At 40.0% G+C, this 12,390-nt stretch overlaps 1 protein-coding gene across 1 annotated transcript; it reads left to right on the top strand.

Moving 5' to 3' along the window:
- The first annotated feature begins 263 nt into the window (after window positions 1–263).
- On the top strand, window positions 264–7,538 carry LOC127414510 (calcium-binding mitochondrial carrier protein SCaMC-2-A). The gene is made up of 10 exons (XM_051652574.1): window positions 264–509; window positions 1,341–1,467; window positions 1,600–1,687; window positions 2,067–2,178; window positions 4,069–4,227; window positions 5,157–5,309; window positions 5,401–5,508; window positions 5,631–5,798; window positions 5,883–6,033; window positions 6,124–7,538. The coding sequence occupies exons 1-10, from the start codon at window positions 351–353 to the stop codon at window positions 6,306–6,308; spliced, it is 1,410 nt and encodes a 469-aa protein (XP_051508534.1). The 5' UTR covers window positions 264–350; the 3' UTR covers window positions 6,309–7,538.
- Window positions 7,539–12,390: the final 4,852 nt, after the last annotated feature.

Below are 12,390 nucleotides of genomic sequence, written 5' to 3'. Positions count from 1 at the left end.
TGGAGAGTTTCGACATTTTCGGAAACTGTACAGTATCACATGGTTCTTTCTGGCAGCTCATGCTGGAATTCACCCCGCCCTGAGTAGTGGAATGGGCGGGTCCCTTTCAATGGAACTGACCTGTGATTGGACATTCAGAATCCGCCATCATGGCCAGGCGTTCAAATGTACGCATGCGTACGAAACTCTAGCCAATCAGAGTGCGCCGCTCTTTACTAGATGGGCGTGTCTGAGGGTTTTTCTCGGCGTGATCAGCTACTTTACCGGCATTTCAGCGTTTCAACACCGGCAGGCTAGATTGTCCCTTGTACTATTTATTTATTGTCGAAGACTTTTATATAACGTTAAATATGTTGTGCCTTTGCCTTTATGTGCCTGTCCACAACTCCGATCAAATCGAAGTGGAGTATTTCGAATCGAAAGGATTACCGTCCGAGCTCAAGTCGCTCTTTAAACTCAGCGTTCTTCTGCCGTCCCAGGAATTCTCGACATACCAAAAATGGAGAAAGGTAAGAACTGATAAAATGTGCTTTTCTCATTAACATACATGCAGTGTATATATACATTTTAATACATTGTGACTGATAATAATATTCACTAATAAAGAGTGCGAACGCTAATGATTTAATATACATATTTGTATGTTAAAATTAAAATTAGTTTAGAATTTTTAAATAAATGCACTTTTTCGTCATGACTCATAACATTTCCGGTTCTCGTTTCTCTCTTTGCGCACTTTCCGTTCAAATGACCATATATGGAGTTCCACGTCCTAAAATTATAATCTGACATTGTGTGTGGCGCCCCTAGCGGTGCAGTTTAAACAAGGGAATACCATTGATCATGTCCATAGATTAAAAATGTATAATGAACTTCTGCAGTTAAATTCTTATCTGTGTTGTATCTGGATGAGTGCATTAACAAGACCGTGATCTCATGAGCTAATCTGAGAATAATTTCAGCAAGTCTTGTATGTAGAGGAATTTATTATGGTTGATTTAAAGTCTGATGAACATTTAGGGTTTTATGTTTAAACCTTCCTTTGCAGTACCAGTAAAATCACATATTTTTCCAAGACCTTATTGACAAGGCTAATAGTGGTAAGATGTTGGGTGTCCTTTAAAATGAGATGACCGCAATGAGGTTTGTTCAATTTACCCATGCAATAAACCTCTCGTGATTGGGATTTGTACTAGTTTGACAGCTGTTGGCATTCGCACACTTACCCCTGTTGATTGTGCAATAATTTACAGAAGTGTTTCCCACCTCTGTGTTTGATAAAATCCCAAGCGTATATATATATGCTTGCATTAAAATGCATGCAATCTTTTGCCCCACAGAAAGCCTTTAAATCCGAAGAGAGAGAACATGATGGGCAACTGGACTTCGAGGAGTTTGTTCACTACCTTCAAGACCACGAGAAAGACCTGAAGCTCGTCTTTAAAACCCTGGATAGGAAGAATGCCGGTATTACATCTTGATTTACAAAACTGCCTCTCATAGCACAGCTTGCTGGTTAAAATCTGCCTTTATTATTGAAAAGCTTTTCTTTTAATGGCTTTTCAAAGTCTGATGGACACTGTTTTTGTTTCATGTTAGGTCAAGTGAACGCCAATGACATTGTGAACTCCTTGCAAGATCTTGGAGTCCATATTTCCCTGCCGCAAGCAGAGAGAGTGCTTAAAAGGTGAGTTTGAAAGGCGTTTCTTTTAGAGATTTTCTGATAGGGCTGTGACTAATCATGATGGCGATTAAAGTCTTGAAGCTGCCATCAGTATATGTGCTCAAATACTGCCTGACTCGTTTCATATAAAGCATCAAGAATTTTAAACATCATAGTTTCGTGAGAATTATTTTAATTATAACATTATAAAGAAACCAATCCCTTCATTAATGACTCCTGTCAGTACTCATCAGAAATGGCTGAGAAATTTGAAAGGTTCTTGATGATTTTATGTATTAATGGTAAGAGCGGAGAGGTTTTTATTATCGCTTGCTATGCAATTTGGGCTTTACAGGCTTTTAAAGAGTTCTCTTTCTGTCTTTTTCTGTTTTTGCTCCTGTAGCATGGACAGAAATGGAACAATGACCATTGACTGGAATGAATGGAAGAAGGATCCATCGCAACAGCCTGCTGAGAACATCCCGGAAATCATCCTCTACTGGAAACACTCGACTGTAAGAATTCCTCTTTTCCCACACATTCACCGTATTTCAACCAATACCAGTCAAAATCCCAAGACGCTTACAGAACAATCTACAAATGTTGTGTAGTTAAAAGCTGCTTTACTCGTGACTGCAAATGGTTGTTTGTCTCTGTTTTGACTGCTGGGAATGATTTAAAATTCCTGTGTCTCAATTATGCTGTTTAGAAATTTTCACTGGTTAATAAAGATTTTATAAGCATAATGCCAGGTTGTAAAGCATTAGGCCTTATGGTATAGGTTAGTGACAGTCTTAAAAGACCTAAAAATATCCAGTCCCATTGGAACACTGTGATCTAGGACAGGGTCCAGTTTAATAGGTGTTGTGTTGCAGCTACTAAATCTCGACTAGTCCGTCTCCTAGGTATCCTCTAATCCTGTCTGGCATGAGTTTACTGCTATTAATGTGGCTGCTACAGTCAGAGCATACATCTGCCAATCAAAAATGTCTAGCAAATGTCAAATTACCCCAATTAAATGGGGGCTACTTGTCCTGGCTAATGGGAGACCACCTTATGCAATGAGTCTTCTTGATTTCTGTGCTGAATGTTGCTAGTATTAAGCCCTTGAGGCAGTAGACTTGGTGTGGTGGTTTAAATCTTGAATTTCAATCAGTGACCTACTTTAAACTCTTAACACTTGTTTAAACCGGACCGCAACCTTCAGACTTTGTCCGTATGTGACCGAGTAAGTGCGTAATGAGACGGACACAGAAAGTTCACAAGAGTTTGCAAAGTCTGCAATGGATTTTTGGATGAAGTGGCACATTTGTGCCCTAAAAAATATGTAGACTAGCTCTGACATTTTGGCTGCGTCAGTGGTCAGGTCAGATCCCGCTGACGCACATGCTTTTGCTGCCAGGTCATTGCACCTTACTGTGAAGTGAACTTAACTGAAGCAATGCTTTATGGATATTTAAACATTTCAGGATTGATTTAATTATGAATATAAAATGGCAGTTATTATTTTAAAGTTATTTTATTTTTTTTTTAAGATGGAATTTCCATGGTTATGGAAAACCTGACCATATCATGGAATAATAAAACTGGTTTCTAGACCATGAAAAGTAATTTAAATTTAAGTCACTGGGTCATGAAAATCTTCGATTTATGCTCCGTTCAAAAGTATTTCATGAGCTATAAATGTAGTAATTTTCCATTTGTTTATGATTACTGGATAGATCACAAATTCATTGGTCAATTCGTGTGAGACCCCTGTAAAGTAGAGATCAACTGAGTTTTTCAGATAATCAATTTAATAGAATGTTAAACTTTCTTAGCCTTTCCTTACTAAGATGGGCACATTTTATAAAATCCCAGATGCAGTTTGTGAAACTGAAAAATTAAGATTCGGAGCAAAACGCTGGACTACGATAGATCCCGAAATACACTTCGGGGCTCTTAATTTGAAATGACAGAGACTTGGCTCCGTTACAATGCTATATATTTAACTATTTACCAAGTTAAGCTTTTTATAGCCTTTAAAATTCACCAGATGAGGTTTTGTATTATTTACAAGATATGAAGTTGGAGACTCAATGTATGCACTGATGACGTGTGGTTGTATAGTTGCATTTTTCTTGTCCTGCTCTTGTCAATTTGGAACATTTGATTATCTAACTAAAACAACCAAATTTCCGTTTGAAGTGAGGATAAAAAATATAGATGAATATTGTCTGTCAGTGATTGTTTTAATTTCACCTCTAGAGGCCGTTGTAATACTGAACCAAGTTGTTCTAACTAGAGTCCTCCAGTGCCATCCTACAGAGGAATCGATCATTCCAAAAAGCAACTATCGGCACAATCTGTAAAACCGATATATCGTTCTACCTAGAATGTAAATATATTTATCTCTTTCTCTGTAGATCTTCGATGTTGGTGAGAACCTGATGGTTCCGGATGAGTTCACAACACAGGAACACATAACAGGGATGTGGTGGAGACACCTGGTAGCAGGTGGAGGTGCTGGAGCTATTTCTCGAACCTTCACTGCTCCACTTGACCGACTCAAAGTCCTTATGCAGGTGAGACTATGCATAGCAACACCTTTCATTACCTGCAAAAAGATGAAATCACACCGTAATCCTTTTGCCGGAGTACTTCTAGGTTCAATAGATCTACATTAGTGTTCTATCTTGTGTACTTTGATCATTCTTGATCATTGTATCCTATATTCAAATGTTGCATTCATCTTGCAGTATTATTGAGTAACTTGCTCTATCAGGTGTGTAAGGTTTTAATACATGCCAATTCTAACTTCTCTATACACCGAATGAGGTCATTTTTAATTATTTACCAAAGCAGTTTCCTTCATTTTATAAGCAGAGGAAAGTTGGTTTCATAACATTATGGGGATTTTAGTCAAATTGGAACAAATGGTCTTGTTGCCTAAGAGCCATAAATAAGTTCATTTGTATCAGTTCACAAGTTTATGTTCCAGGGAAAGGATCTTGACTCTTTGAATAGTTATACGGTCGAGTCAAGCACCCAATCAGAATCGGAGAAGTCCAGCACACCCTCTGTCTTGTGCTCTGATTGGTTACAGACAGGACTGTGTTTTGCAAGACCACCTTTGGTTTGATGTCACAGCTTGTGCAATAGTGAAGATAGGTCAGTTAATCACGTTTACGTCAGTTGTTGCGCAATCAGACTTTGTTCGTTCAGTGATTCGGTCCAAAACCTTTCACCCAGTTACTGGAGGTGTTTTTTTTTTTTTTTTTTTTTTTTTTTTTTTTTTATACACACTGAACATTTAACTGTGTTCCCTGTTGTCAAGTGAGTGAAAAGGCCCAATTTTTTTTGTATGTTTTTAGATGATTAGTGTCTTCATGATACACAATCTGATCAATGAAACCAAAAGGCAATGCAACAAATTATGCTATTTAATATTCTTGGCTGTTTTCAATATCCTTAACATCTGTTCTTTTGCTTTTTATATTTTTTTTCATCATAGGTTCATGGTTCCCATAGCAACAACATGTGCATCATGACCGGTCTCACCCAGATGATCAAGGAAGGAGGGATGCGATCGTTGTGGAGGGGCAACGGCATCAACGTCATCAAAATCGCCCCCGAGTCGGCCCTCAAATTCATGGCTTATGAGCAGGTACTAAGCTCTGACACGCTTCCTTTATGGTTGGATTTTGAAATAATATTTGTATAAATTTATTCATCACTTGTTTTTCCTTTCTTTACAGATTAAGCGACTGATGGGCAGCAGTCAGGAAACTTTAGGCATCACAGAACGTTTTGTAGCCGGTTCTCTGGCAGGAGTCATTGCCCAAAGTGCAATTTACCCCATGGAGGTGAGTAGCTGTCCAATATTGCCCCATATGTTATTTTTAGGACCATTTAGGGTCCTTCCTCATGCTTACAAATGGACCGTAAACTGCCACTGTACTTACATTTGTAATCCTGTTCTGTTCAGGTTCTCAAAACTCGCCTGGCGTTAAGAAAGACGGGCCAGTACAAGGGCATCTCTGACTGTGCCAAACAGATCCTGAGGGGTGAGGGAGTCTGTGCATTCTACAAAGGCTACGTACCAAACATGCTGGGCATCATTCCTTACGCTGGCATCGATCTAGCCGTCTATGAGGTAGGAAATGGAAAATGGTCTACTGGTACAAACATAAAGGGTCCAAGAATAAGCTCATTTTCTTTTTTGGTCTATTCTTGTTAGACGTTGAAGAACACATGGCTTCAGCGCTACGGTACGGACAGTGCAGATCCTGGTGTGTTTGTGCTTCTAGCCTGCGGTGCTGTTTCCAGCACAGGCGGCCAACTCGCAAGCTACCCGCTTGCTCTCGTTCGAACACGCATGCAAGCACAAGGTAAGCTCTCAGACCAGCATTTATATTCTTGTTTTTTCCTTGTTCTTTGGTTTACAAAATGTATTCCAATCAAAATCTTTTATTCTTCAGCCACATTTGAAGGTGCTTCCCAGGTCTCCATGACTGGGCTCTTCAAACAGATCTTGAAGACCGAAGGTCCCATGGGCCTCTACCGGGGTCTGACCCCAAACTTCCTGAAGGTCATCCCTGCTGTCAGCATCAGCTATGTTGTATATGAGCACATCAAGTCAATATTAGGAGTGCAGTCAAGATGAGGAGCATATGAAGGGACTTTGGGGCGTAAATCTTGGGGTTTTGAACCTTGAGGTGTGATCGCCATCTCATTCTGTGAATGTGAGTGGGTACGGGATGAAACCGTTAATTAACGTGCACAAAAGAAGTATTTTTATGGAGAAAGGGGAAGAATTTACTCCCCAAACCTAACATCTCATTTATTGTTCTAGAAAAGTAAGAAAATAGCCACAGTGTTAAAGTTGTTCTAAAGCTGAAATCAGGGACCAAACTTTTGGATTTCATGTGGTGATATGCTGATCTCTACAAAGGTGCCACTGTGAGAGTGAATCGAATGCTGTTATGATCCATTTGGGTAGTGCAGAAAGGTGTCAAACACTACAACCAAAACTGTCCAGTTTGTACTGTGAAATATTTTCATTATTACATGCACATCGAACTTGCACTGCCCGTGTTCTTACAAATGCTGCTTTATATTGACTAAAGTAATATATTTATGTACCTTAACCAGATATTTATTTGTTGTGGCATCCAGTGAAGAGTTTTACAAATGCATTTCTTGGCACATCTTAAAGCCTCTTTGTCAGCAGTGTTAACTGTTATAGGGTCAAACTGCTGTCTAATTTAATTTTAAATTGGCACACACTTGAAGTACTTTGCCTTAATATAAGAGAATGTCTGGTTGATTTGGAAAATGAATGCACTTTAATTGCTTTGGTCAATTTGGAATGTGAGCTTTAATAAGGAAACAGAAGTGTTAACATTGTCAGTAGGTGTGAATGATTTGTAATCGGGGACCACGTGTTCAACAAATAAATGCACATGATATGCTTTCAGTATTGTTTGGGTGAAGAGGCTTTGCGTACACTAATTTAAGCAAAAGTATGTGTTTTGAGATTAATTGGTGTGGCTGGATTTGTGGAAAGCTCTATCCAGTATACCTGGAACTGCTTTGAGGTGGATGGTGTGTGTTTTTTTTTTTTTTTTTTTTTTTTTTTTTGTCATGTCTGGTTTCATTGTAACGACAATGATGCCAGCGTGGCTCTTGTTTTAGTTTATTTTAAACTTTTTGTAATTTATTTTTCAATAAAGTGTAATATTTATGTTTTGTCTCTAGTGTTTAACTTATGCAAACAAATGAGCTACTTTTTAATGTCCTACAGTAAGTTTTGTTAACAAGAACTCTTCTAGTGGTAAATTAATATATGTTTTGTTAAAAATAGTGTTTATATAAATATGTGTGTGAAGGAGATTTATAATAAAAAGACTGCCCATTTTCTATTAAGAAAGCACACTGTTCAGGGAACATGTATTATGTGAATAATAATATTTAACCTATAACAGCTAGTAGTATTATGAATAACGGCTTTAAAGCCATCTAATACAATTATGAGCATTAATCTGGGTTGCTTTGGGGCTCGATACAAGAATCTGTTATGCCATCATTACATAATGTGTTGGTGATTAAGCCAGTGTGGCCGGCTTATTTTCACAAGGTTACAGCTTCAGCCCTAGTTAGATATGACCTGGTCTCTGAAGAGAAACGGATAATATCTCTGTTTTATCTTTACTGTTACTAACCACGGTAGTGCACGCCTTGCTATGTTTCTGATAGGTGTTTGAACCCTGCCACCTGTAGTTTAACTTTTATCACTTCAAATAACACCCATGTGTTCATTAAAGGTAAAAGACATGGTGGTTTGGCATCATTTTCTATAATAAATTAAGCTAATTTTTCCTTTTCTGGTTTAAACATACAGTGCATCCGGAAAGTATTCACAGCGCTTCACTTTTTCCACATTTTGTTATGTTACAGCCTTATTCCAAAATTGATTAAATTCATTATTTTCCTCAAAATTCTACAAACAATACCCCATAATGACAACATGAAAGAAGTTTGTTTGAAATCTTTGCAAATGTATTAAAAATAAAAAACGAAAAATATCACATGTACATAAGTATTCACAGCCTTTGCCATGACACTCAAAATTGAGCTCAGGTGCATCCTGTTTCCACTGATCATCCTTGAGATGTTTCTACAACTTGATTGGAGTCCACCTGTGGTAAATTCAGTTGATTGGACATGATTTGGAAAGGCACACACTTGTCTATATAAGGTCCCACAATTCACAGTGCATGTCAGAGCACAAACCAAGCCATGAAGTCCAAGGAATTGTCTGTAGACCTCCGAGACAGGATTGTATCGAGGCTCAGATCTGGGGAAGGGTACAGAAAAATCTCTGCTGCATTGAAGGTCCCAATGAGCAAAGTGGCCTCCATCATCCGTAAATGGAAGAAGTTTGGAACCACCAGGACTCTTCCTAGAGCTGGCCGCCTGGCCAAACTGAGCGATCGGGGGAGAAAGGCCTTAGTCAGGGAGGTGACCAAGAACCTGATGGTCACTCTGACAGAGCTCCAGCATTTCTCTGTGGAGAGAGGAGAACCTTCCAGAAGAACAATCATCTCTGCAGCACTCCACCAATCAGGTCTGTATGGTAGAGTGGCCAGACGGAAGCCACTCCTCAGTAAAAGGCACATGACAGCCCACCTGGAGTTTGCCAAAAGGCACCTGAAGGACTCTCAGACCATGAGAAACAAAGATTGAACTCTTTGGCCTGAATGGCAAGCATCATGTCTGGAGGAAACCAGGCACCGCTCATCACCTGGACAATACCATCCCTACAGTGAAGCATGGTGGTGGCAGCATCATGCTGTGGGGATGTTTTTCAGCGGCAGGAACTGGGAGACTAGTCAGGATCGAGGGAAAGATGAATGCAGCAATGTACAGAGACATCCTTGATGAAAACCTGCTCCAGAGCGCTCTGGACCTCAGACTGGGGCGAAGGTTCATCTTCCAACAGGACAATGACCCTAAGCACACAGCCATGATAACAAAGGAGTGGCTCCAGGACAACTCTGTGAATGTCCTTGAGTGGCCCAGCCAGAGCCCAGACTTGAACCCGATTGAACATCTCTGGAGAGATCTGAAAATGGCTGTGCACCGACGCTCCCCATCCAACCTGATGGAGCTTGAGAGGTCCTGCAAAGAAGAATTGGAGAAACTGCCCAAAAATAGGTGTGCCAAGCTTGTAGCATCATACTCAAAAAGATTTGAGGCTGTAATTGTTGCCAAAGGTGCTTCAACAAAGTATTGAGCAAAGGCTGTGAATACTTATGTACATGTGATTTTTTTTTATTTATTTTTTTTATACATTTGCAAAGATTTCAAACAAACTTCTTTCACGTTGTCATTATGTGGTATTGTTTGTAGAATTGAGGAAAATAATGAATTTAATCCATTTTGGAATAAGGCTGTAACATAACAAAATGTGGAAAAAGTGAAGTGCTGTGAATACTTTCCGGATGCACTGTAACATCTGTTTGATTTTTAATAACTCCTTTAATCACTTTATACATCACAGTTCTATAGTAATGAAGATTTGTAAGTAATGAGTGTTTAGTTTTTTTTTGAGGCTGCAGACACCAATCTGGATGAGCACACAGATGCTGTAACATATATCAGTTTCTGTGAGGATAAGTGTATTCCTACTAGGACTTATTTAACATACAAGGACAAACCGTGGTTTACAGCAGAACTCGGGCAGCTTCGTCAGGCAAAAGAGGATGCTTACAGGGGTGGGGATAAAATCTTGTACAATCAGGCCAGGAACACACTGAATAAGGGAATCAGAGAGGCTAAAAGAAGATACTCTGAGAAACTGAAAAACAAGTTTTCAGCTAACGACCCTGCATCAGTGTGGAGTGGCATGAAACAACGTACTAACTGTAAGACACCTACCCCCAACCCTGTGGTGGACCAACAACTGGCTGACGACCTGAATGTGTTGAGGACTCTTATTTTGAAGTCGGTTTTATTGAGGACTCGTATTTTGAAATCTGCTTTATTGAGGACTGCTGTTTTGAAATCAGTTTTATTGAGGACTCTTATTTTGAAGTCGGTTTTATTGAGGACTCTTATTTTGAAATCTGTTTTGAGGACAAATTTTTTTAAATTGGTTTTATTGAAAACTTGTATTTTGAAATCTGTTTTATTGAGGGCTCTTATTTTGAAATCTGTTTCATTGAGGTCTCTTATTTTGAATTCGGTTTTAATGAGGACTCTTATTTTGAAATATGTTTTATTGAGAATCAGAATCAGCTTTATTGCCAAGTATGCTTACACATACAAGGAATTTGTCTTGGTGACAGGAGCTTCCAGTGTACAACAATACAAAAACAGCACCAAGACATAGATAATAATAAAAAATAAAAAAAAAAAAAATAATTATACACATACGTACAGACACACACATACCTACATACACATCCACATGGGTAGTGCAAATCTAATACAATCTGTTATGTACGGTGCAAATACAAATCTGTTATGTACAGTGCAGAAGTTTTTTTTTTTTTTTTTTTTTTCTTCCCAGAGGAATGAAATGGCAGAAGAGGTTGGATAAATATAAGAAAGACTAAACTGTGTATTGCACATAGTTATTGCTCAATGGGGCAGTTTAACTCTTCATGAGATGGATAGCCTGAGAGTAAAAACTGTTCCTGTGCCTGACGGTTCTGGTGCTCAGAGCTCTGAAGCGTTGGTCAGAAGGCATCAGTTCAAAAAGGTAGTGGGCAGGGTGAGTGGGGTCCAGAGTGATTTTTCCAGCCTTTTTCCTCACTCTGGGAGTGTACAGTTCTGGAAGGGGGGGCAGGGGGCAACCAATAATCCTCTCAGCAGTCCAAATTGTCCTTTGTAGTCTTCTGATGTCTGATTTCGTATCTGAACAAAACCAGATAGTTACTGAAGTGCAGAGGACAGACCCAATGACTGCTGAGTAAAACCGTATCAGCAGTGTCTGTGGCAGGTTGAATTTCCTCAGCTGGCGAAGGAAGTACAACCTCTGCTGGGTCTTTTTCAAAATTGAGTCAATGTGGGTCTCCCACTTCAGGTCCTGTGAGTGCCCAGGAACCTGAATGACTCCACTGCTGCCACAGTGCTGTTTAGAATGGAGAGGGGTTCAGTGTTGGGGTGTTCCTCCTAAAGTCCACAATCATCTCCACCATTTTGAGCATGTTCAGATCAAGGTTGTTTTGAATGCACCAGACAGCCAGCTGTTCAACCTCCCTTCTGAATGCAGACTCATCGTCATCTCAGATGAGGCCGATGACAGTGGTGTCATCAGCAAACTTCAGGAGTTTGACAGAGGGGTCCTTGGCGATGCAGTCACTGGTGTAGAGGGAGAAGAGTAGTAGGGAGAGCACACATCCCTGGGGGGCACCAGTGCTGATTGTACAGGTGCTAGAAGTGAGTTCCCCTGTCTCACAAGCTGCTGCCTGTCCATCAGAAAACTGGTAATCCACTGACAGATAGACATGGGAACAGAGAGTTGGTGTAATTTATTCTGGAGTATAGCTGGGATGATGGTGTTGAAAGCTGAACTGAAGTCCACAAAAAGGATCATTGCATATGTCCCTGGTCTGTCCAGATGTTGCAGGATATGATGCAATCCTATGTTGACTGCATTATCCACAGACCTGTTTGCTCAATAAGCGAATTGAAGGGGATCTAGAAAGGGTCCAGTGATGATCTTCAGGTGGGCCAACACCAGTCTCTCAAATGATTTCATGACCACAGACATCAGGGCGACAGGTCTGTAGTCATTAAGTCCTGTGATTTTTGGTTTCTTTGGGACAGGAATAATGATTGAGCGTTTGAAGCAACATGGGACTTCACACTGCTCCAGTGATCTATTGAAGATCTGTGTGAAGATGGGGGCCAGCTTGTTAGCACAGGATCGAAGACACACTGGTGAGACGCCATCTGGGCCTGAAGACTTCTTCGTCTTTTGTTTCCGAAAGACACGGCTCACATCATCTTCACAGATCTTAGGTGCAGGTTAAGTAGCAGGAGGGGGGAAGAGGGGGTTGCAGGAGGTGTTGGTGTTTGTGTGAAGTGAAGTGAAGTGAAGTGAAGTGAAGTGAAGGTCAGAATGGGTGTGGAGTGTGAGATTGGGCCTTTCAAATCTGCAGTAGAACACATTCAGGTCGTCAGCCAGTTGTTGGTCCACCACAGGGTTGGGGGTAGGAGTCCTGTAATTTGTGAGT

Source organism: Myxocyprinus asiaticus, chromosome 24, assembly GCF_019703515.2.
Source record: "Myxocyprinus asiaticus isolate MX2 ecotype Aquarium Trade chromosome 24, UBuf_Myxa_2, whole genome shotgun sequence".
In the NCBI taxonomy this organism is placed as follows: Eukaryota; Metazoa; Chordata; class Actinopteri; order Cypriniformes; family Catostomidae; genus Myxocyprinus; species Myxocyprinus asiaticus.
Note: the sequence above shows the minus strand (reverse complement) of the source record. Positions and strands in the feature narration are given on the sequence as shown.